This window comes from Aquarana catesbeiana, linkage group LG05, assembly GCF_042186555.1.
Source record: "Aquarana catesbeiana isolate 2022-GZ linkage group LG05, ASM4218655v1, whole genome shotgun sequence".
NCBI lineage: Eukaryota > Metazoa > Chordata > Amphibia > Anura > Ranidae > Aquarana > Aquarana catesbeiana.
The window spans coordinates 458154974-458180974 of NC_133328.1; the positions used below are offsets into that span (position 1 = coordinate 458154974).

The 26001-nt window shown below is 42.8% G+C and overlaps 1 protein-coding gene across 4 annotated transcripts in view; it reads right to left on the minus strand.

Annotated features, from left to right (window-relative positions):
• ANKRD12 (ankyrin repeat domain 12) overlaps positions 1-26001 on the minus strand; it is a 222323-nt gene that overhangs the window by 105732 nt on the left and 90590 nt on the right. For all 4 annotated transcript variants that reach the window (XM_073631354.1, XM_073631356.1, XM_073631353.1 and 1 more), the window contains exon 2: positions 25651-25789. In XM_073631354.1, coding sequence (XP_073487455.1) covers positions 25651-25752 — 102 coding nt within the window. In that variant the 5' untranslated portion in view covers positions 25753-25789. The remainder of the gene's footprint in view (positions 1-25650; positions 25790-26001) is intronic.

Here is a 26001-nt window from a genome sequence, read left to right on the forward strand (position 1 = left end):
GGATTCTGAGTCAAGGGGAAAGCAAAAAAGGATTGTCAAAGGATCTGCGGGAAAAGGTAGTTGACTGTATAAAACAGGAAAGGGATATAAAAAGATATCCAAGGAAATGAGAATGCCAATCAGCAGTGTTCAAACTCTAATCAAGAAGTGGAAAATTAGGGGTTCTGTTGAAAACAAACCACGGTCAGGTAGACCAACTAAAATTTCAGCCACAACTGCCAGGAAGATTGTTTGAGATGCAAAGAAAAACCCACAAATAACTTCAGGTGAAATGCAAGACTCTCTGAAAACTTGCGGTGTGGCTCTTTCAAGATGCACAATAAGGAGGCACTTGAAGAAAGATGGGCTGCATGGTTGAGTTGCCAGAAGAAAGCCATTACTACGCAAATGCCACAATGTATCCCGCTTACAATATGCCAAACAGCACAGAGACGGGCCTCAAACCTTCTGGCACAAAGTCATTTGGAGTGATGAGACCAAAATGTAGCTTTTTGGCCACAACCAGAAACGCTACATTTGGAGAGGAGTTAACAAGGCCTATGATGAAAAGGTACACCATTCTTACTGTGAAACACGGAGGTGGATCGCTGATGTTTTCAGGATGTACGAGCAACAAAGGCACAGGAAATTTGGTCAAAATTGTTGGCAAGATGAATGCTGTAAGTTATCAAAAAATACTGGAGGAACATTTGCATTCATCAGCCAGGAAGCTGCGCATGGGACAAACTTGGACATTCCAACATGACAATGATCCAAAACACAAGTCGACCTGTCATTGGCTACAGCAGAATAAAGTGAAGGTTCTGGAGTGGCCATTTCAGTCTCCTGACCTCAATATCATTGATATCAGCTCTGGGGAGATTTCAAACGTGCAATTCATGCAAGACAGCCCAAGAATTTACAGGAACTGGAGGCTTTTTGTCAAGAGGAATGGGCAGCTTTACCACCTGAGAAGATAAAGAGCCTCATCCACAAATATCACAAAAGACTTCAAGCTGTCATTGATTTTAAAGGGGGCAATACACGGTATTAAGAATTGGGGTATGTAAACTTTTGATCAGGGCAATTTGGGTAGTTTCTGTTGCCATTATGATTTAAAAAGAGTAAAACACAGTTGATTGATAAAAAATGGCTTCAGCCAAAGATTAACCATGAGTGAAAGAAAAGTTTTTGTGTTATCATTCATATTCTCTTAAAAATGGCCCAGAAATCATAAATTCTGCCAGGGTATGTAAACGTATGAGCACAACTGTGTATATATATATATAAAGCTTTGCATAAATTGACAGCGCTATAAAAGTATCTGTACTAAATAAAAATAAATATGCAATAGTCATTTACCCAACTACAAGAATGACTAATAGAGAACATTGTGTAGACTAATGCCCCGTACACACAATAGGATTTTCAGACGGAAAATGTTCGATGGGAGCTTGTTGGAAATTATGACTGTGTGTAGGCTCCATCGAACATTTTCCATCGGAATTCCCGTCACACAAAATTTGAGATCTGGATCTCAAATTTTCCGACAGCAAAATCCGTTGTCCTAAATTCGGACGCACAAAGTTCCACGCATGCTCGGAATCAAGCAGAAGAGCCGCACTGGCTATTGAACTTAATTTTTCTCGGCTTGTTGTACGTGTTGTACGTCACCGCGTTCTTGATGTTCGGAATTTCCAAGATTTGTGTGACAGTGTGTATGCAAGAAAAGTTTGAGCCAACATCCATCGGGAAGATTTTGTTGTCGGAAAATCCTATTGTGTGTCGAGGGCATTAGGCCTCATGCGCACTGGCACTGTAAAACCTGCAATTTCTTTTGTACAGAATTTCAAAAAATTTAAATAAAATAAAAATTTGTAAAAAAATGTTTTAATTACGTAAATATGATATTTTGCATTCTGCAGCAGGCTCCTTTTTATATTTTCTATGCTTTCACATGCTGTAAAAGCCAGTTGCTTACTAACATAATAATTCAAGCTGTAATTTACATACATAAACTGAATGACTCACTCCCTCTCTGGACAGTTCACTCTGAAGTTTCAATTCGCTAAATCATAGCTTCAAAGCAGACATTGTTTGCTGTGTAGTCCCTTTAGAAAACCCAAATGTTTACTTGTAAGACAAAGAAACAACCGTTTAAATATGTATAAACTTTGAGAAAAAAAAAACCTTCTAAAATAAAACTGACTCAAAACCATTATAGTTTCCATTTAAACTAACAGCCAATACTACAATTAAAGTGTTACTAAACCCAGGACCCTGCATTTACTATAGCTGGTCCCCCAGAACATGGAAGTGCAATTAGTTTAGTAAATATAAGCTGCTAAATACCTTTTCTTATCAGTGTCTGGTTAAAGCTTGTAGGAGGAGTATCAATCTCCCCTCATTGTCCGTTGAGACTGCAGGACCCCTAACCCTCTGGACAGTGCTGCTTGGCTTTGTGCTGATCATGCACACTTCCAAGAAAACAAAACAAAAAAAAACTCTCTAGCAATGCACGCCAAACTGAGGATGTGCAGCTTGCCCCCTAGCCTCTGTACTAGCAGCAGATAGATTGGGGACAGTAGAAGAAGGGGAGGATCAGAGAAGACGGGATCAAACAGCCTTTTTACACAATGCAAAGGATTAACCCCCTTAGGTTCCACAGTGAGTATAGCAAGCATGCTTTACTGCATATACAGACTGATTTTACTGTTGTGGGTTTCATAACACTTTAACCCCCCTGGCGGTATTCCCGAGTCTGGCTCGGGGTGGATTTTACATACCAAAAGCGGTATCCCCGAGCCAGACTCGGGCTTGCATCGCAGGATCCAGGAAGAGTTTACTTACCTTGTCCCCTGGTTCCTGCGATGTCTCCCCGCTGTGATCTGCGAGCCGCCGTGTCTCGCTCGATTCACAGTGCCGAGCTCCGTTCCCTGCGAGCGTTGCGACGCACGGGGACGGAGTTCGGCGGTAAATTCAAAAGTGAAACACACAGTATAGATACAGCATACTGTAATCTTACAGATTACAGTACTGTATCAAATAACTACACATCCCCTTTGTCCCTAGTGGTCTGTCCAGTGTCCTGCATGCAGTTATATATATATAAAACTGTTCTTTCTGCCTGGAAACTGGAGATTGTCCATAGCAACCAAAACTGTCTCTTTACATCAAAAGTGGTTTTAGACCAGCTAGAAAAAAGCGATAATAAATTATAATCACTTGCAGAATTGAGCGATAGTGATTTGTGGGGAGATCCGTCATCAAACACTAAAAGTAATAAAAGCTAAAATTCTGGAACTGAGCAAATTTCAGTGTTTTTGATTTGATTACATGATTATATAATTTTTATTATTATTATATTATTATGTGTTTTAATTATTTATAGTTATTTATTATATTATAATTTTTTATTTCGTTTTTCAAACTTTATCATACCCGGGATGTCTACTAGACTCTTGTTTGGACAGATTTAAGTGAACTATTCCTAAGAATTACAGGCCTACAATATAAAACGCCAAATTTCTGTGCAAAATAATGGTACCGCTTTCAGCACCTAAAATCTGAAATAATCATACCGCCAGGGAGGTTAAGAGCCCTTGCACACTGGGGCGGCGTCGGCGGTAAAACGCCGCTATTATTAGCGGCGTTTTACCGTCGGTATGCGGCCGCTAGTGGGGCGGTTTTACCCCCCGCTAGCGGCCGAGAAAGGGTTAAATACCACCGCAAAGCGCCTCTGCAAAGGCGCATTGCCGGCGGTATAGCTGCGCCGTCCCATTGATTTCAATGGGCAGGAGCAGTAAAGGAGCGGTATACACACCGCTCCTTCACCGCTCCGAAGATGCTGCTGGCAGGACTTTTTTTACCGTCCTGCCAGCGCATCGCTCCAGTGTGCAAGCCCTCGGGGCTTTCACACTGGGATGACAGCAGCGGCACTTTCGGGGCGGTTTGCAGGCGCTATTATTAGCGCAATAGCGCCTGCAAACCGCCCCAGTGTGCAAGGGCTCTAAGTGTACCTACAACCTAAATCTATTTTTCAGTTTGTTTGGCATCATGCCCCACAGTACACAGTTCGCAAACCTTTTTTTTGCCTTGGTTTCAAAGTTTTTTACCTGGAGATTATACCAGTAACAGTACTTCCTCTTGCGGACTAACAGTGCTAAGCCACTGCCTTACAATTAGCAGCTGTACTGTCAGTTTGCTGTGGTAGCTCCTTCAGTTGGCTGTTGGCCTGCCTGTGAGGTCTGAGCAGGCCAGCAGTCAGTTGAAGGTATGGACATGGCAGGCTGACAATGCCAAGCCTCTGACTCTCCATTAGCAGCAATGTTGTCAAGCCTGCCATGTTCACACATTCGGTTGGTCACTGGGCAGTCTAGACAGGAAATGCTGTTACTGTAAGGATTCTCTAGGTAACAAACTTTTTAACACGGTTACAAAATTTTTTTGCTTAAAGTGATTGTAAGCGATCACCTTTTAAAACAACCCATTCTGTTTAAAAGAGAAATGAAAGGCAAAACATCTGTGTATGGATATAAAAACATTCTAAATACCTTTTCCACTTTCTTTTAAGTGATCACATTCCCTCTGTTCTCAGCTGCATAAGAGCTGGGGGAGGAGAAACAGCAGCACACTGAGCTTCCTGGTGAATAGCTGTGCGGTGAGGAGGGGGGGGGGGGGGGGGGAGGAGTCAGGACAAGTCTGATCATTGGAGAGCAGGCAGAGTTCCTAGGACAGCTAATAAACTGACCATGGTGTGCACTCTTGCTTAGTGTGGTCCATTTTTAATAGGAAATCAGGAGGGACTGGCAGGAGCACCAGGGATTTCACACAAAGGAAGCAATATAAAGAGAACAGGTGACCTTTTCATACAAGTACATGGTACAGCAAGCACATATCCGGAATATGAAATGTTGGGGTAACAAACGCTTTAAGAAAATGGTATAGAGTGAGGCATGAAGCCAAACATACGGAAAAATATATCTACATTTTACATACACTTTAACCACTTCCCGTCCAGCCTATAGCAGAATGACGGCCAGGAAGTGGTTCAGGAGTTGTCCTGACTGGGCGTCATATGACATCCAGCAGGATAACAAGGTGGCACGGCGATCGGGGATGGCGCGTGTCCCCCGGAAACAATGAAATTGGCTTTACCACGTGATCAGCTGTGTCTAATCACAGCTGGTCACATGTGTCAACACTACAGAAGCGTGCCTAATGCGTGCCCCGCAGTGATCAGGGATAGTGCGTGTCCCTCGGACATAGCCCATCCCCGATCAGGGTAAACGGCCAATAAAATTGGCCGTTTACCTTGTGACCGGCTGTGTCCAATCACAACCAGTCGCAAGTGTAAACAAAGAGAGGTTACTATCTGTTCCCTGCTTCTTCTCACACTGATCATGTGAGGAGACAGCAGGGATCAGTGAGTAATTTAGGGTCTGTCTGATTATATAACCCCCTACTGTACACCACACAACACCACCCAATAAAGAGAACCTGTCACAGGAAAGAGAGTGCGGTCACATAGTCCATCTGGATCTGTCACACAGTACCGCCATCGGTAACGCCATCAGTGACACCAGCAGAACTACCACACAGGCCTGTCATCAGTACTGCCATCGGTACTGTCACACAGGCCCAGCGGTACCGTCACACAGGCCCAGCGGTACACAGTATCGCCATCATGTCTCAAAGAGTTTACACACCTGAGGAGGCATATAACATCCTTACTATGTCGGATGATGAGAGCAGCAGGGAGCTCCCATCATCCGATTCTGGTTCGGAATACAAGCCAGTAGAGGGTAGTGGATCAGAGACCGACTCAGCGGAGGAAACCGACCCCCCTAAAAGAATAAGGAGATCAGGACCAAGATCAGAAGACCTGCCTACCACCAGACCCCAGGAAGAGATCACGACAAAAAATGTATAATATACCCCCCCTAATAAATTCTTTTTCCTGGCGATTTGCTGAAGTGTTTGTCCCAGACCAAAATATTTGTGTGGACAAATCCCTTATTCAATTTACTGGCCGGCTGTAGTTCAAACAATATATTCCCAGCAAGAGGGCCAGGTATGAGTTAAAATTGAATAAACTGGAGCACATGCGCAGAGCTCTGAGGATGGCTGCTTGAGCCAAGAGCTCGGCTCCAGCCGGGTACAGCGGCGCCCACAGCATCTTACACGGCGAACGCACAGCTCCCAATGATTAAAACTCCGATTAAGAAGGGCCCAAAGTCGCAATTTGAGTCCGTGGTCTCAGACAAAAAATCCAAGATGGCCACCGCTATACAGAATACAGCCTCCAGCTCACCCTCCCTCACAGAGCAAACGCATGTATTCTCCTCAGAGGCTACAACCTATAACTCAGGGCTTCAAACAGGTCACCCACAGGTATTCACTCCTCCACCAGCTTACATAGAGCTACTCACTCCCCCAACAATAGCTGACTTTGCCCTCTCCCCCTCAGGGCACAAATTATACAGCTCAAACTGGCTCAATCCTCTCAGAGGCTCTGACCAGAGAACAGGCATTTCTAATGGCGGACCTTTTTCAGAAGTGTTCAGATCTCCTGGACAGGGGACTAGCGCAAACCGCGGCTAAAATTACTGGGGACCTGAAAGCTGACTTTCAAACCCTTGCAACGAGAATTGACACAATGTCTCCCCCTCCACAATTCAACGCAGGAGGGCACTGAAGCCATTATTGCTGGTCCTAACACAGCAAGAAATAAAATACAGATGAGCTTTTCCATTTGCAGTCAAGTTTTCTGACAAAGGGAGAGCCTATTCCTTTTCCAGCCTCCAGGAAGGGGAAAGAATACTGCTACAACTCAAATTCATTTCACAAGAAGCAGACATGGACACTTCTAAAGCCAGTACCAGGTCAGTTAAAAGACCCAACCCGACAAGCCCACTATCTCCCCTTTGGAACAAAAGAAAGATGAAGAAAATTAAGGATAATGGCCTCACATAATCAAGGACTTTTTCCCCACTATTTCTCCATGAGTCTCTTTTGGACCTTGAGTCCATCCACAGATTTATCTGTGACCATTGTTATTGTAAAGGGATTTTCCCCCTCTACTTCTTTTTGTTCCCCCTGCCTGTTATACAGTTGTTCACTGTTCCATGGACGTAATATATTTAGTTTATATGTTCTAACCATATCTTTATGTCTGATAACATTATATATAGGTGTTAGATGACCAGTCTCCTGGAAAAACTTTACTCTCTGGGAGTTAACACACTGCATAAATGTCTAAAGATTATTTTGGAGTGCTATTGTTATTGATCATTCCTATTATGGGCGCCGTGTACAAGGGTGGTCCACATGCGCCTCCACCTACCCCTTGGAAACCCGCGGATCTCTGAGGGCTAGGTTGTCTGAACCCCTCGGGTCAGACTCCTATTGTTTTTGTCTCTGGCTTCAGGGGGTGTCTCCCCTCTCGAACCCTGGATTTACATGCTAGGAGACTTTTATCTTTTTTCTCTCACCTCTTTCTGCTCTATTCCCCTTTTAATATCCATGTGTCTGACCTTCCCATCTGTTACAGAATTCCAAACTCTCAGATTAACGATGGTCACCGTCCACAGCACTTACTTGTTGGGTAAAGTCCTAGATACGTTTATGGTCGGAAGACTTCGACTGGTGAGTGAGCACTTAATTTAGGAGTACACCTTAAAGGGTCTCCATGGCTGATAAAACACAAACCCACCTTTAAATAGCAACCCATAATGTACAAGGGTTAAAATTTACCAATTAAAAGAAGGAAAATTTTAGACTACTACAAATCTCTCAAAATAGATATTCTCCTTCTCCAAGAGACGCAATTTCCTATACGGTATAGTCCCAAATTTATACACCCACACTTCCCTGAATTTCACCTAGCCAGTGCAGAAAATAAAACCAAAAAGGAGTAGCTATAATTTTCTCAAAATCGTGTAATTTCGAGAAACCTTTAGAGTATATTGATCCTGAAGGGAGAATTCTACTGATACAAGGCACAATAGAAGGACAACTTTACTCAATACCCAGTTTCCCCGAAAATAAGACCTAGCGTGATTGTCTGGGATGGCTGCAATATAAGCCCTACCCCCCAAATAAGCCCTATTTAAGGTCCTTGTAGGTCTTATTTCAGGGTAGGGCTTATTTTCGGGGAAACAGGGTAGGGCTTATTGGGGGGGGGGGGGTAGGGCTTATATTGCAGCCATCACTCACAATCACGCTAGGTGTTATTTTCGGGGGAAACAGGGTAGTATTATATTATGCTCCCAATAGGGGCCAAGCTGTTTTTTTTTTGTTTTTTTTTTTTAAAGTCCATGATGGACACATTGAACCCCATGCTTGCGGGCACAGTTGTATTCGAGGGAGATTCGAATGTAGCATTCGATAAGGTTATGGATAAATCCAAACCCATGAAGGATCAAATGACTCATCCAAACAAAAAAAGCCACAAAATCGCCAGAATAATTTATGCTAATGGTCTTGCCGATGCCCGGAGGGAGCTAAACCCCTCTTAATGAGATTTCACACATTACTCACACCCTCATAACACATGCTAGAATAGACCATATTTTAACCCCCACATTCCAACTACCATCAATACCCAGTGATCAGATACTCGATAAAGCACTTAAAGGATATTTTTCTCTACATGACACGGAGGATACCTCATCTGAAATCCTATGGGCTGCCCACAGGCCTTTATTCATGGCAAATTCATCCAGATCTCAACCCAAACGAGAACACAGGGCTGAAATGGAGCACCCAGAAACAGAATACGCAGCACTTCAAGCTAGTCATAAACAAGATCCCTCCTTGGTCCCCACTGCCCTATTAGATAAAGCCAGATTGAATCTCAACCTAACCTTTACTACGCAAGCAGAAAAAGTGATCCGTTGGAGCAGTACCAAATTTTACTTGTTTTTTATTTTAAATTTTACGAACAAAATAGGGTCTTTACATGCTACAAAACTCTCCCCCCGAGCCAGGATTCATACTATGCCCAAGATCAGAATAGCAGGCCAACCCCCCACAGCCAATCCCATTAAAATCCTGGACGCATTCCAAGATTTTTACTCTAACCTTTACAGCTCATCCTCCCAACCCGACAAAGCCTCAATCTCTAGATACCTAGATGAGCTTCCCATCCCAACCCTAAACCGTTCACACAAGAATTTATTAGAAGCTCCCTTCACGAATGAGGAGGTGCAGGAGGTCATTAAAGACCTCAAAAAAAGGTTGGCACCAGGACCTGATAGTTTATCCATTCCCTACTACAAAGCCTTTTCAGGAACTCTAGCACGATATCTAACCAAATTCTTTAATGCAAAAACACAGGGTGATCCCTTAGATGTTCACCTTAACACAGCATATATCAGTCATCCCCAAACCTGATAAAAACCCTGAGGAAGTTAGCAACTTTTGCCCGTTCTTGCTCATAAATAATGATATAAAGATATTGACAAAAATACTAGCCAACCGTCTATCATCCTTTATTAATACCTATATACTTAAAGACCAAGTGGGCTTCGTCCCGGGCAGACAAGGCCCAGACCAAAAAAGGCGAGCAATACATTTGATCTCAATTCTACAATCTAACTGGGAGGGAGGGGCGAGACTCTGTCATTAGACCTGCAGAAGGCCTTTGACAGTTTCTTGGCCATACATATTTTCCCTTGTGGAACGTTGGGGGCTTTGGAAGGCGCTTCATAGGTCTGCTACAATCCCTGTACTCAAATCCTAGGGCACTAATTCGTCTACAGAAACATTATTCTAAACTAATAAATATAGCTAGGGGTACTAGGCAGGGGTGTCCGCTCTCTCCTGTAATATCTGCCATGGCCATAGAGACTTTGGCTATAGCCATTGACAAAATCCAAACATTAAAAGGGGTAACCTGTGGAGATCAAACCCATAACTGCGGTCTTTTAGTGGATGATAGCCTTCTACAGGCAGTCCCTGACTTACGAACGACTCCTACTTACGAACGGCCTTAATGCCGGCTGCTTGTGCTCCACGCTGGTCCTGGATACCTCTGAGCAGCTATCTTACCACATTCCACACTGCAGTACTTTATGTACTGCATGGCCAGAAGAGCTCCAGAAGCGCCCAGAACATCCCACATCCCTCCACAGGCAGACGCTGGAACATCCCACATCCCTGCACAGGCGGAAGTTACACTGTACAAGCAGTGTTCCGACTTACAGATTTCACTTATGAACAAACCTACAGTCCTCAACGTGTTCGTAACTCGGGGACTTCCTGTATTTGTGACTTCACCGTTATCCTCTCTTCCCAACATTTGTCAAGTCCTAAATAACTTTTCGAAAATATCAGGCCTAAAGGTCAATTACACAAAATCACAAGCCCGTAATGTCTCGCTCCCCCTTCCAAATGTGTCCCTGTTAAAACAGTCATTGAAATTCGATTGGAATGATAACTTCATCAAATATTTGGGTATCACACTTACAGCTCGCATCAAGACTCTCTATGCACACAACTATCCCCCTTTGTACAAGAAATTATAAAATGACCATAAGACCTGGTCCAAACATGATCTCTCCTTGACAGGTAGGATCAATTCGATCAAAAAGACCTTGCTCCCAAGAATTCTATATTATTTTAGATCTCTCCCCATCCCAGTTAATATAAACATTTGAAAAAACTCCAGAGCAGGATACACAAATTCACCGGGGGCTCCTCTGGATACCGATTACCCCAACACACCTTGTTCCTTCATAGAAGTAAGGGATGACTAGGTCTTCCTGATTTATATAAATATTATATGGCCGCTAGATTAGCACAGCTTTCCATAGAGGATACAAAATAAGGTAGTACTGAGTTTTACCATGGAGACGGACTTTTTAGGCTAAGAAACAGTGGAGAAGACATAGCAGTATAAAAAATCTAAATATATTGAAAAATACAAATCTAAAAAACAATGACAATTGTAACATATAGCATCTATGATTGAGCCTTCAGCATTGCTGATACTAAATCCAGGATCTAAGTGGTGCATCCTGTGTTGGCCCTCCTCCCTCTAATGGCTGCTCCCATAATTAGGAATATTGTTGACATGCAACTGCTGAGATATTTAGCTATATCTAATATAGTAAGTCTCATTCTTTAACAAACTTATAAAGTTTTCTCTGCCCAAATGCATATTCTCGCTGATTGACGCTGGTTGCATTTGCTTTAATTTCAGCTTTCTTACTGCTGATTGAACTTTCTCATTCTACCGTGACTTGCATGATTTTGCATTCCAATTTAAGGTACTGGCTTGGTGTTCTTTCCTATGCTCGCAGTTGCTTAGCGCATAATTTTTATCGTTAACAGTTTGTTTATGTGTGAGTTGTGTGTGTCTAATGACATTATATCTCATTTTAGATAATGAGACATTCCCTTCTCTGTCTCATCTGTGAACCTTGGCCGTGTCCTGAGGAAGCCTAACGGCGAAACGCGTAGACATACAAGGGCTCACTGCACAATAATCATAGATGCTATATGTTACAATTGTCAGTGTTTTTTAGATATTTGTATTTTTCAATAAATTTATATTTTTTATGCTATATCTTCTCCACTGTTTCTTAGCCTAAAAAGTCCGCCTCCCTGGTAATACTCAGTACTACCTTATTTTGTATCCTCAATGATTTATGGACGTGGCTTATTTCTGGTGCACTTTCCTCTCTTTTTTTGTGTCCACAGCTTTCCATAATTTACTCAAAATTTGAAAAACCAGACTGGATAAATATCGAAAGACAGGAAGTACTCCACTTATCCCTAGACTACCTATTATGGTGTCCACCCAAAAAAAAGACCATCCATACTGGCCCCATCTCTGTCCCAATCCTGTGCGCTCTGGGACAGACTCAGAAATCACCCGGCCCTTGTATCCACAGGACGGCCCCTCAGACACCTATTTAATAACCCAGATTTCCCTCCGGGCTTAAATATAAAAACATTCCAATGGTGGGTGGACAAGGGACTATACCGTATAGGACTTTTTTTTAGCTATGAGAAACCTATAACCCTTAGTTACTGCATCAAAAAGCTGAAGCTACCAGAATCTGAAAGACCCCGATTCAAACTAATCTTAAAATTTCTAGATCAAGTTTTGAAGGATAAACTGCTTCTGTCCCAATTCACGAAATATGAGATATGGGGTGGCCAAGCCATGGAGCAAAAGGGTGGAGTCTCCGTAATTTACTTGTGCCTCATTCACCCTACAGCGAAATAACCCTATATGGAAGCTTGAGAAACCGACCTTCAATGCAGCTGGGACCTGGAAACCTGGCATACTAAGTCCTTCAGGGGAATCCTTAATGTTTCCCTGATGGAAGCTAATATTAAGGTTTTAACCACTTAAGGACTAGCCTCGTTTTGGATTTTAGGTGTTTACATGTTTAAAACAGGTTTTTTTGCTAGAAAATTACTTAGAACCCAATGGCGGTCATTGAAATACTTTTTTTTGCACCGTATTTGCGCAGCGGTCTTTTAAGTGCACTTTTTTTTTTTAAAAATGCACTTTTTTGAATTAAAAAATAAGACAACAGTAAAGTTAGCCCAATTTTTTTTGATATTGTGAAATATGTTACGCCAAGTAAATTCATACCCAACATGTCACGCTTCAAAATTGCGCCCGCTCGTGGAATGGCGTCAAACTTTTATTATTATTTATTTTACAATATTTTATTCATTTTTACATTTTAAACATCCCTTGTAATAGAAAAAAGCATGACAGGTCCTCTTAAATATGAGATCTGGGGTCAAAAAGTCCTCAGATCTCATATTTGGACTAAAATGCAAAAAAAAAAAAAAAAAAAAAAAAAAAAGTCGTTTGAAAAAATGACCTTAAAAAAAATATGCCTTTAAGAAAAGTGGGCGGAGCTGACGTAATGACGTCGCTTCAGCCATCCAATGGTATGGAGACGGGTGGCGGCCATCTTAGCCTCACTCGTCTCCATACCCAGGCACAGAAAGGTCCCGATCGCCTCCGCCACTACCGACAGCTCCGGTAAGCGGCGGAGGGCGCGGGAGAGCGTCGGAAGGGGGGGTGGCACCTCTCCCGCCACCGATAACGGTGATCTCGCGACGAACCTGCTGCAGAGACCACCATTATCGTACACAGAACCGGCTCCTGTAAAGATGGATACCTCGGTTGTGCCAGCAGCTGCTGCCGTTACCGAGATATCCATCTTCAAAGTGCTGACGTATATGTACAGGAGCCGGTCGGTAAGTGGTTAACCAGGTGGTACTTAACTCCCACTAAACTTGCAGCCATATATCCAACTTGTTTTAGAGGCAGAAAACTCTTAGGGTCGATGGTTCATATATGGTGGGGGTGCCCTAGAATCCGTCCTTTTTTTAACAAAGTCTTTAAAATGATATTCAAGGTGACTGGATGTCAAGTTCCCTGTAGCTCTACTAAATGCCCATAAACCTTTAACATCAAGATGCACACAAAAATTAATTCACTTTATCCTTACAGGAGTCAAGCTCACAATTGCCAAAGCTTGGAAGAAACCTAAACCCTTCATAAATCGGAAGTTAGAAGGAAAATATCCTGGATAATGACCCAAGAAAAATTAGCCAGCTTCTTATCTGACACAACCCTGCAGTTTGAAAGAATCTGGGATCCATGGGCTAAATATGTAGGGATTTCAATTTCTCACGGTGCCCAATTGGCTCCCACCTTCACACAGCATTAGGTGGACACGTTTCCCCCTCTTTCCTTTTTTACTCACTCTTCTTTTGCTATCCCCTGTTTTTGGGGCGCCTGGAAATGTCTCTAGGGAAACTTATTTCCTGTCTTACTTTATCATAATAAAAGTTATAAGGTAACCTTATATTTTACCTGTTGGGCCGGATACTCCTGATAAATGGCCTTCAGGGCCAAGGGCTGGTGTAATTGGGGAGGTGGAAGGTTCCCTCTCACGGCACAGTATGATCAGTATGATGATAGAGGATGTGTGTACACCTTCCATCTGTATGAAGGCAAATACTCATAGCTCCAGCCCCCTAAGTGCCCCACATATATCAGCACCAGTGGGAAAATTGTCTGGGAGCTGGCATACCCATCTTCAAAAAGGGATACAATTTATATGTGGACAATTATTATATCAGCTTGCCCCTTTTTCCTCACCTTTACCGTAAAGAAACAAAACAAAAAAACAAAAACGGAAGGCCTTCTCACAAAATTTATTGACAAAAAAAGGCTACAAAAAATGGGGAATCTTCATTTATGAGAAATGAGGAAGTGTTGGCCATGAAGTGGAGGGACAAGAAAGACATATCCTCCCTACCATTCACAATGACACCTTGGTGGAGATTCAAAGAAGACGCGGCCCCGTGCTCTATGCGCCATGGCCGCCAAAGAGCCACGAACACTTGCACACTTTGGCGAATGCACGTGCGGCATGGCGCACCCTCGTGCGCTGACCATTCACAAGTAAAAAAAAATAGTCAAGACAAGGAGGAAAAAAGGTACTCTTTGCACACTCTTACAGCTAGCCCAAACCCCCCCCCTGTGGTCACCGCACACAGGTGTCCAGCCTCTAGCTAGCTTAACTGATTGTTACAATCACTGGTGCACCCCACAGTAAGTAAATAGGGGGTTTTACTTACCCTTCCAGGCGCAGGGCAGCCTTAGAAACGAAGAGCCCAATCTTCACCCATCACGGTGGGTTCGGCCACTTGGGGACCTTCAAGGACTGGGTACCTTTCATGTTTAGGGGTCCACTCCATTGGACCTGTACAGCCCCCTGCAGGAATGCCTTAGCTCTGTGGTGTCCAGGATTCCACTACGCAGGGTCCAGCACCCGAAGGTTGCGTTACAGGCAAAACCTTGCAGGATCCTTAAGTCTTCTTTGCGAGGCTTGGGTACCATTTATTTAAACTTAAAAGCTTTTCTTCAAATGGATCCGATCGGTCAATTCCTTGATTCATTTAAAAACTTTTTGGGACTAAAGACCTGGAGCTCAGAGAGCTCAACAAACGTGCACATCCACATTGTAGACACTGGTAAAAAAACAGAAGTACTTCCTGTATGGCAGGGGTTATATAGGGGCATACTTCCTGTCTAAGACTTTGTCTACCAGTGTCTATTTACCTAGAGATGGCATATAACCCAGTAGGTAATGAATATTAGCCTCTGTGTCCCATGTTGTATGATAAAGAAAAGGATTTTTAATACAGAAATGTTGGCTTACTGAAAAGTATGTCCATGTATAGTACAGTATGCACTGTACCAATACTCCTTTGCATGAATTACTGCATCAGTGCGGCATGGCATGGAAGCGATCAGCCTGTGTACTGCTGAGGTGTTATGGAAGCCCAGGTTGCTTTGATGGTGGCCTTCAGCTCGTCTGCATTGTTGGGTCTGGGGTCTCTTCTTCCTCTTGACAATAACACAGATTCTCTATGGGGTTTAGGTCAGGCGAGTTTGCTGGCCAATCAAGCACAGTGATATCACGATCATTAAACAAGGTATTGGTACTTTTGGCAGTGTGGGCAGGTGTCAAGTCTTGCTAGAAAATGAAATCATCTCCATAAAGCTGGTCAGCCAAGGGAAGCATGAAGTGCTCTAGAATTTCCTGGAAGAGGGCTGTGCTGAAATTGAACTTGATAAAACACAGTGGACCAACACTAGCAGAATCTTCCCCTGCCTCTGTGTAGTACACAGAGGCAGAGGAAATGATGTCATCTCTCCTCGGCTCGGCAGTTTCCGTTCCGGCGCCGAGGAGAGAAGACATCTGAGTGAGTTGCACAACACAACACACACAGTAGAACATGCCAGGCACACTTTATACCCCCCTTTACCCCCCGATCCCCCCCCCAATCACCCCTTCCCCCCCCCCCCCCCCGTCACACTGACACCAAGCAGTTTTTTTTTTTTCTGATTACTGCATGGTGTCAGTTTGTGACAGTTAGTGTGGTAGGGCAGTAAGTGTTAGCCCCCTTTAGGTCTAGGGTACCCCCCTAACCCCCCCTAATAAAGTTTTAACCCCTTGATCACCCCCCGTCACCATTGTCGCTAAGCTATCATTTTTCTGATCGCTGTATTAGTGTCGCTGGTGACGCAAGTTAGGGAGGTAAATATTTAGGTCCGCCGTCAGCGTTTTATAGCGTCAGGCAGCCCCATATACTACCTAATAAATGTTTTAACGCCTTGATTGCCCCCTAGTTAACCCTTTCACCACTGATCACCGTATAACCGTTACGGGTGACGCTGGTTAGTTCGTTTATTTTTTATAGTGTCAGGGCACCCGCCGTTTATTACCTAATAAAGGTTTAGCCCCCTGATCGCCCGGCGGTGATATGCGGCGCCCCAGGCAGCGTCAGATTAGCGCCAGTACCGCTAACACCCACGCACGCAGCATACGCCTCCCTTAGTGGTATAGTATCTGAACGGATCAATATCTGATCCAATCAGATCTATACTAGCGTCCCCAGCAGTTTAGGGTTCCCAAAAACGCAGTGGTAGCGGGATCAGCCCAGATACCTGCTAGCACCTGCGTTTTGCCCCTCCGCCCGGCCCATTCCAGCCCACCCAAGTGCAGTATCGATCGATCACTGTCACTTACAAAACACTAACCGCATAACTGCAGCGTTCGCAGAGTCAGGCCTGATCCCTGAAATCGCTAACAGTTTTTTTGGTAGCGTTTTGGTGAACTGGCAAGCGCCAGCGGCCTAGTACACCCCGGTCGTAGTCAAACCAGCACTACAGTAACACTTGGTGACGTGGCGAGTCCCATAAGTGCAGTTCAAGCTGGTGAGGTGGCAAGCACAAGTAGTGTCCCGCTGCCACCAAGAAGAAGACAAACAGGCCCGTCGTGCCCATAGTGCCCTTCCTGCTGCATTCGCCAATCCTAATTGGGAACCCACCACTTCTGCAGCGCCCGTGCTTCCCCCATTCACATCCCCAACCAAATGCAGTCGGCTGCATGAGAGGCATTTTCTTTATGTCCTCCCGAGTACCCCTACCCAACGAACCCCTCCAAAAAAGAATGCCCCCCCCCCCCCCCACCACCACCACCGTCTTCCGTGTTTTTCTCTGGCTCTCCTGTCCCAACAGGGAACCTGAGAATGCAGCCGGTGATTCAGCCAGCTAACCATAGAGCTGATCAGAGACCAGAGTGGCTCCAAACAGCTCTATGGCCTAAGAAACCGGAAGCTACGAACATTTCATGACTTAGATTTCGCCGGATGTAAACAGCGCCATTGGGAAATTGGGGAAGCATTTTATCACACCGATCTTGGAGTGGTCAGATGCTTAGAGGGCAGAGGAGAGATCTAGGTTCTAATAGACCCCATTTTTTTAAAAAAAAAAGAGTACCTGTCACTACCTATTGCTATCATAGGGGATATTTACATTCCCTGAGATAACAATAAAAATGATTTAAAAAAAAAAAATGAAAGGAACAGTTTAAAAATAAGATAAAAAAGCAAAAAAATAAGAAAAAAAAGCACCCCCTGCTCTCACGCTAAGGCGAACGCAAGCGTCGGTCTGGTGTCAAATGTAAACAGCAATTGCACCATGCATGTGAGGTATCACCGTGAAGGTCAGATCGAGGGCAGTAATTTTAGCAGTAGACCTCCTCTGTAAATCTAAAGTGGTAACCTGTAAAGGCTTTTAAAAATATATTTATTTTGCTGCCACTGCACGTTTGTACGCAATTTTAAAGCATGTCATGTTTGGTATCCATGTACTCGGCCTAAGATCATCTTTTTTATTTCATCAAACATTTGGGCAATATAGTGTGTTTTAGTGCATTAAAATTTAAAAAAAGTGTGTTTTTTCCCCAAAAAATGCGTTTGAAAAATCGCTGCGCAAATACTGTGTGAAAAAAAATGAAACACCCACCATTTTAATCTGTAGGGCCTTTGCTTTAAAAAAATATATAATGTTTGGGGGTTCAAAGTAATTTTCTTGCAAAAAAAAATAATTTTTCATGTAAACAAAAAAAGTGTCAGAAAGGGCTTTGTCTTCAAGTGGTTAGGAGAGTGGGTGGTGTGTGACATAAGCTTCTAAATGTTGTGCATAAAATGCCAGGACAGTTCAAACCCCCCCCCCAAATGACCCCATTTTGGAAAGTAGACACCCCAAGCTATTTGCTGAGAGGCATGTTGAGTCCATGGAATATTTGATATTTTGACACAAGTTGCGGGAAAGTGACAATTTTTTTTTTTTTTTTTTGCACAAAGTTGTCACTAAATGATATATTGCTCAAACATGCCATGGGAATATGTGAAATCACACCCCAAAATACATTCTGTTGCTTCTCCTGAGTATGGGGATACCACATGTGTGAGACTTTTTGGGAGCCTAGCCTCGTACGGGACCCCGAAAACCAAGCACCGCCTTCAGGTTTTCTAAGGGCGTACATATTTGATTTCACTCTTCACTGCCTATCACAGTTTCGGAGGCCATGGAATGCCCAGGTGGCACAAAACCCCCCCCAATGACCCCATTTTGGAAAGTAGACACCCCAAGCTATTTGCTGAGAGGTATAGTGAGTATTTTGCAGACCTCACTTTGTCACAAAGTTTTAAAAATTGAAAAAAGAAAAAAAAAAAACATTTTTTTTTTCTGGTCTTTCTTCATTTTCAAAAACAAATGAGAGCTGCAAAATACTCACCATACCTCTCAGCAAATAGCTTGGGGTGTCTACTTTCCAAAATGGGGTCATTTGGGGGGGGGGGGGGGGGTTTGTGCCACCTGGGCATTCCATGGCCTCCGAAACTGATAGGCAGTGAAGAGTGAAATCAAAAATTTACACCCCTAGAAATCCTGAAGGCGGTGATTGGTTTTCGGGACCCCGTACGCGGCTAGGCTCCTAAAAAGTCCCACACATGTGGTATCTCCATACTCAGGAGAAGCAGCTAAATGTATTTTGGGGTGCGATTCCACATATGCCCATGGCCTGTGTGAGCAATATATCATTTAGTGACAACTTTTTGTAATTTTTTTTTTTTTTTGTCATTATTCAATCACTTGGGACAAAAAAAATTAATATTCAATGGGCTCAACATGCCTCTCAGCAATTTCCTTGGGGTGTCTACTTTCCAAAATTGGGTCATTTGGGGGGGGGGGGTTTGTACTGCCCTGCCATTTTAGCACCTCAAGAAATGACATAGGCAGTCATAAATTAAAGGCTGTGTAAATTCCAGAAAATGTACCCTAGTTTGTAGGCGCTATAACTTTTGCGCAAACCAATAAATATACACTTATTGACATTTTTTTTTACCAAAGACATGTGGCCGAATACATTTTGGCCTAAATGTATGACTAAAATTGAGTTTATTGGATTTATTTTATAACAAAAAGTAGAAAATATCATTTTTTTTCAAAATTTTCGGTCTTTTTTCCTTTATAGCGCAACAAATAAAAACGGCAGAGGTGATCAAATACCATCAAAAGAAAGCTCTATTTGTGGGAAGAAAAGGACGCAAATTTTGTTTGGGTACAGCATTGCATGACCGCGCAATTAGCAGTTAAAGCGACGCAGTGCCAAATTGTAAAAAGTGCTCTGGTCAGGAAGGGGGTAAGTCCTTACAGGGCTGAAGTGGTTAAAAAGTATAATTTCGGCCGGAACACCACTTTAATATGCCTCAGTTTGTGAATGAACAAAGATATTATGCAGACTTCTTCCTGTTTATTCATTCTGTGCAGCTGAGGCTGCATAGATGGAGATTGAGGACAGTGTCTCCTTTCTCGGTCTCAAACGTGGAACATAAGGGGTCTGTTTAGACCCCTGATATTTCAAAAAAGCCCCCTACTGACACCATCCTATGCCCTATTGACACTGCCCACACACTACCCACCAGACACTGTCCACTTTGAAGGTAGACCAAGTTTATACATTTTACAGTGACATTTGTTCTATATTTTAAAAGTTTTCCTTATTAGTTAAACCATGCTAGTAACATTTCTTAAAAAGGATCACCCTGATAATCTTTGATCTCTTTCAAGTTGCTCCGGTAGCTCTGCAGATCTCCACCTCTCAAAGGTTGCCTACCATTGTCCTAGGAGTGTAGCTAGTTCACAATTCTTTGTTCCTATCACTTGTCTTAAACAACAAATATATTACAGGCATACTGTAATTATACAAACACATATACAAATATGAATGTTTTGTTCAAAGTCTTTGTTACCCCAACACTTCATATTCCTTAAGCAAATACAAACAATAAACCTGTGCTTACACTATTAGGATAATGCATGAAAAAGCAGCTGACAAAATCACTGGTGGCAAATATTAACATTAAAGCATACAAAAGGTGCAGTGCTAAAAACTGAAACTCCTTGACAAGAAATTCAAAAAAAAAGGTCCAATAAGTGTGGGGTCTGAAATACAAAATCTTGTGAGAGATCCTCCACCGACAGATGCACACACACTGGCTCTTACCATCCAGTGTGGACAACTACATACAGTGGTCGAATGCACTTGTTACAGAATCCAACTGATCGAACAGCAGCACTCTTGCACCCTTGTAACAGATTCCACTTCATATGGCCCCTTAATGAATGTATCAGTCCAACATAGATTAAAAAAAAAAAAAAAAAAGCATATATATATATATATATGCAATGTAAAATGAATTAAAATCCAACAAACTCACTCATCACAGGAAAGGTAAAAACTTGCATGTACATCAATAATCCACAGGGGAATGTTTCCAACCATCAAGATGGCCAACCTCCAAACTTGGCAGAGTCATGTGATCCATCTCTACCCAATCGGTTTCATCCTACAGAGGGCATCACACTCCTGATATGTGCCTGCCGTACTATGTATTTTTCTGAGAAAGTATCCTGTTCTCTTTGTATTGCTTCCTTTATGGGAAATCTCTGATGTTCCTGACAGTCACTCTGCTGTCCTATTAAAAACTGACCACACTAAGCAGGAGAGCACAGCATGATCAGTTCTCTAGCTGTGCTGGGAACTCGGCCTGCTTTCCTCCAATGATCAGACTTGTCAGGACATGCTTCCGCTGCACAGCCATTCACTGGGAAGCTCAGTGTGCTGCCACTTCTCTCTCCCCCACACCCAGCACTTATGCAGCTGAGAACCGAGGGAATGTGATAAAAAAAAAAAAAATTAAAAAAAGGTATTTATAAATGTATTTTTAATTCTATACAAAAATGTTTTTCTTTTCATTACTTATTTAAGCTGAATGGGTTGTTTTTACAAGGAGATCGTTAACCACGTTAATGTGTTTTATTTTTTTACATTTATTGAACACCGATGGCTCAAGTAGCACAGCGACAGAGTAAATTCAGAGGGCACACATTCTGTCCAACTTCTGAAAACCAGCACAAAGGAAAAACAGAAATGATGATCCCAGTGTTTTAGAATAGCACCCTTTACATAGGTAGGTGTGCTAGAGGTTAGGATTTTTTAAGTACAGGTAAATTTAGGCAGGCCTAGCTGGAAGCTAGGCCTGTTGGTTTTGGTTTGTGTGGGCTGGGAGTGGCTCAGTGTTAGCAGTTGGCGATTCACAGGTAGCATCACCAAGACCTCCCTCTTCTTTAGAGCCTTCTGGAAGGTACTGGAAAGCGAGAAGGAGAGGAGAGGTGGAGCTGTCTGGGGTGTGTTAAGGAGCTCTGACCAATCCCCAACCTGGATTGGCAGGGGGCAGGCCTCCTTAAATACCCAGAGTCAGCCCAGCTGGGGAGGAGTTGTTGGGTGGAAGAACTGAGGATGGAGTACTAGGCTGTCGGGGCCTTCGAGGGAGCTTCCCAGTCATATGGGGGGAGAGAGTGAACTTAGGCCTGGAACTTGGGTGCAGGACGGAGCCTTTCAAGAACTCATGAAGGACGGAGCCGTTCAAGGACTCATAAAGGATCTGGACAGGAGGCACAGGAGGAGTCAGAGAGGACAGCAGGAGCCAGTACTGCTGGGCAAGTCTTCAGGAGGGAACCACCGGTTGCAGCCAGGATGGCTGGCGAGTGACATGTGCAGTTGAGAGGACTGGAGAGGCATGCCAGAGAGGACTGCGAGGAAACAGTCAGAGCTGGGTGTGGAGCCAGTAGAGAGGATTGCAATGTCACGGGCAGTGAAAGTGGGGTTCCACCCAAAAAAAAAAAAAAAAAAAAAAAAAATATCTGAAAAATTGTAAAAAAAAAAACAAAAAAAAAAAAACAAAAACAAAAAAAAACCATTTTGAATATTTTTTTTTTTTTAACTTACCTCTAAATGCCTGTTGCTAGGTGGTCCCTCGTAGTCTGCCTCTTCGTTTGCCTGGGCTGGTGACATCACTTCCCCCCAGGCACAGGAAGGGCTCGGCTCTGCTCCCTCCCTCCTGTCAATCATCTGGGACCCATTACAGGTCCCAGGTGATTGAGCGGCCAATCACGGCGCGCAGCGCCGCTCGCGCAGTGGGTGCCAGGCTGTGAAGCCACAGCCCGGCGCCCACAGTTGAAATGCCGGCCCCGACGAGCGGAGGGGGGGGGGGCGAGCAGGGCTTCGATCCCCCGCATCGCTGGACCCAGGGACAGGTAAGTGTCCAATTAAAAGTCAGCAGCTGCAGTATTTGTAGCTGCTGACTTTTAATTTTTTTTTTTTTTTTTTTTTTTTAAATGGAGCCCCTGGGTGGAACTCCTCTTGAAGTTGGGCAGCTGCAGCAAGGAGGGCTGGCAGGGCCTGAAGAGGACTGACTGGGAGCAGTAATCCACCTATAGGACAGCTCGCACAAAAGACTTTCTTTCTATTTTCTGCTACACCACAGGGGCCCGCGGTCCCTGCCTCCAAAAGGACAAGTTACTTGGGCCTGGCTGAGTCAGTGTCTGGCATAACCACGTGCTAGCTAATTCTGAGAGTCAAGAGTTTTGCAGGAGGGAGAGGGAGAGCAATATTCTGCAAGCAAGAGTTGTGCAGGAGTCCGGAGAAGTGTTGTGTACATAGTTGTCCCAACTGAGTGCTATACAATACCCCAATTGAATGCTATACAATCCACCAATTGTATGTTCCAAAATTCCACTGGGCATCCCATATATTCCTTTACCCATCCACAAGTTCTATTCCCTCATTAAAACAAAACGGACTGTTTTTTGCCTGAGAGTGTAACTGCGGAGTGAACGCCGGGCTGGGCAGGGTGGGAGGTGGGCCACAACACCCAGTGGCTCCTACTGGGGCACCGCTACATTAGCTTAGAATACTTGGAAGAGCATTATATTAAAAGAGTAAGTACATTCAAAAACATTTTAAGTTTTGGTCAAAGCAGGAACTGAATAAGTTTTGTCAAATTTTTTTGATTCTATCCCACTGGGATGATTCCATATACTTTCTGGTTCCAAGGAGACACTATGGAAGCGAAAACACTTCTATACTAGCTGCCACCACATAACATTCACCCACCAAGAGTTTCCAAACATTTCCGTCTGGCTCAAAATGGCTGGATTGTGGGAGCAGGGAAGTGCTTTGTCCTAGGCTTTGGGGCTATGTTTGTATAGACACCAGCAGCCCAAAGCAAGGGTGGCTTCGTAGCGCCCTTGCAAGGGAATGGGGCCATCTTAATGCAGAAACAGTTATGCAGGAAATCTAGGAACCAACTTAAACTGGAATGAAAGCAAGGATTTAAATGATGAAGAGGCTGCATGATGAGGACGTTTTTAAATCAGCTGTTGAATTGCTTAAAAACAATTGAGGGGTTAATATCACTTTAAGGTGCTGTAATTTCCAACATATGTTCAGAGGAAGTTAGCAAACAAAAGCATAATTTAACTGGCTGCATCTGATAAGTTGTTATAATCAACAGAAACCATAAACCTGACCATGATTCTGGTAATTCCTGGCTAGGTGCAGAGTTTTTGTTTCTTTTTTTTGCATTAAGCAGTCTACCTATCAAATGGACGAACACTGCATGAAAGGCCTCCTTGCGCCATCCCTTTTGATAAATGCACGGAGCCTTGCTAATACATAACGTAACACATTAACAGAAATGTTTAGTGTGTATGGGGAATATGAAGAGGAAGAGAAGAAGTGACTAACAGCTTTTATGAGACAAAGCAAGACAGATGTCTTCTGAGAGAGCACTGACACAAGCACACTTCATAAAAATTAGCTTCTCTGAAGTAAAAGGGACTCTTCAAGGTTACCCTGACATAAAACTTGTGAAGCAGCTGCTGCACGTGGATGCTGCATATCTCATCTTACTTTCAGAAGTTAAAAAAGACAGGATCTACACAAATTGTCAGTGTTCTGAGGAGTTCAAAATTCAGCATCCAAACAGATTAATTCAATTTTAGCATTTTTATTAGAAGCTCAATTCAAACTTTAAATAGGTTATAGAATTGTAACCGCTAAAAAAGCAGACACTTTACCAAATATAGGGCATGTTTTTTTCTGAGTACCCAGATAGAGATGATCTTTAAACTGGACACTAAAATTTGACTACACCATAAGTACAGGAAATGCAGTCAAAGACAGAAGGTATGAAATGCAATGGAACAGCTACATAGATTATAGTAGAATTCACTTGAGAGTGCATGTAGTGAAGTACTAATGGAATGCAGACATAATCTTAACAGGCAAATAAAATGTGAACAACATCATTACAGCAAAGCAAACCACAGTCATATAATGAATAATGATAAATCTGTCACAATTCTGAATACATATACAGAGCAATCTTTTGTTAATACAAGATACAAAAATTAGGTCTATTGCTCGATACAACCACCTAAAATATAAATAATGTAGAATAGTGTAGAAATTATTTTTCAGATATTACAAAGAATGGTGCAATACCTGGTGAGAACAATAACCACATAAAACAACTGGCATTTGGCAAACATAGAAATTGTGGTGTGAACCAGCCATAAATCTAAAAAAATATATAGCCAAAATACAATATGTATATGAGGACTCTGCCAAAAAAATGCAATTCGGTGCAGCCAATTTTGTCATTAAGCTTAATCAAGGGCACTTTGTAAAACAAAAAACACACACAAAAAAAAAACAAACACACACAGCCCAGACTGGACAATGAAAAAGCAGCACTTTAAGGAGGTCACTCCATTACTTCTACTGCTAACCCTCCGCTCTACTTGAATCCAGCTACATAGAGGATTACAGAAGGCAACACAAATCCGGATGCTTTTACTAACTGCATTTTACATTTTTAACTATGCAACTACATTCTCTGGAGCTTTTTAATATCTGTTTCAAGGATAAGTATGTGACATCTACAATAATATGGATTTCCAGAGCCCTAGCTTACAAAAAGGCTAAAAAACTATTGGAAAACCTGTAGAAGTACCAGGATTACCGGTTAAGTGTGAAGATTTGTACATTCAAATAATCATTAACTTAGTTACATATGTATATTTTCATTTTGTGAGGCTTTACTTGCATACAACAGGATTAAATGTTGAAATGAAAACCTGACCAGTAAAATGAATCTGAACAATAAAGGCCTATGTGTAAGAGATGGAAAGCAAGTTCTTCAAGAAACCCACCAGCTGTTTTCCATGCATTCCAGCAAGCACAGGAAGACATCCGGAACATCCAGAGCCAGCTGCTTGAGACATGGAAAAATAGGATTTATTTTGCAAAAACAACCTATTTAAGGGAAAAGCAAATGAAAACATCTGGTGGTGCCTTAAATCAGTTTATCCTATTCTACAGAAATTAGAAAACAAGTTCTACAGAAAGCAGTTTTACCTACCTTTCTTCCGGTTTGTTTCTCTACCATGATGTTGCAGTCACTGTCAGAATTCTCACTTGGGGTTACTTTTGTGGATAATGTTTTGGGCATCTTATTATTCATTCAGTTTCCAAACCAAGTCAGCTTGATCATTATGTGCCTACAAGGAAAGAAAATATTTTGCCGATTATGCTACAGCCATTATTTTCCAACCACACATTCATTCAAATGATAATTACTTAAATTAATTAGTTAGATGCAACAACTACCGAAAAGAAACTGTAAAATTTCGGAACAAGGTGCTTTGAATTAATAGGTTAGACAAGTAGGTGGATTACTGTAGAGAAATGAAGGGGACCAAAATGGTTAACT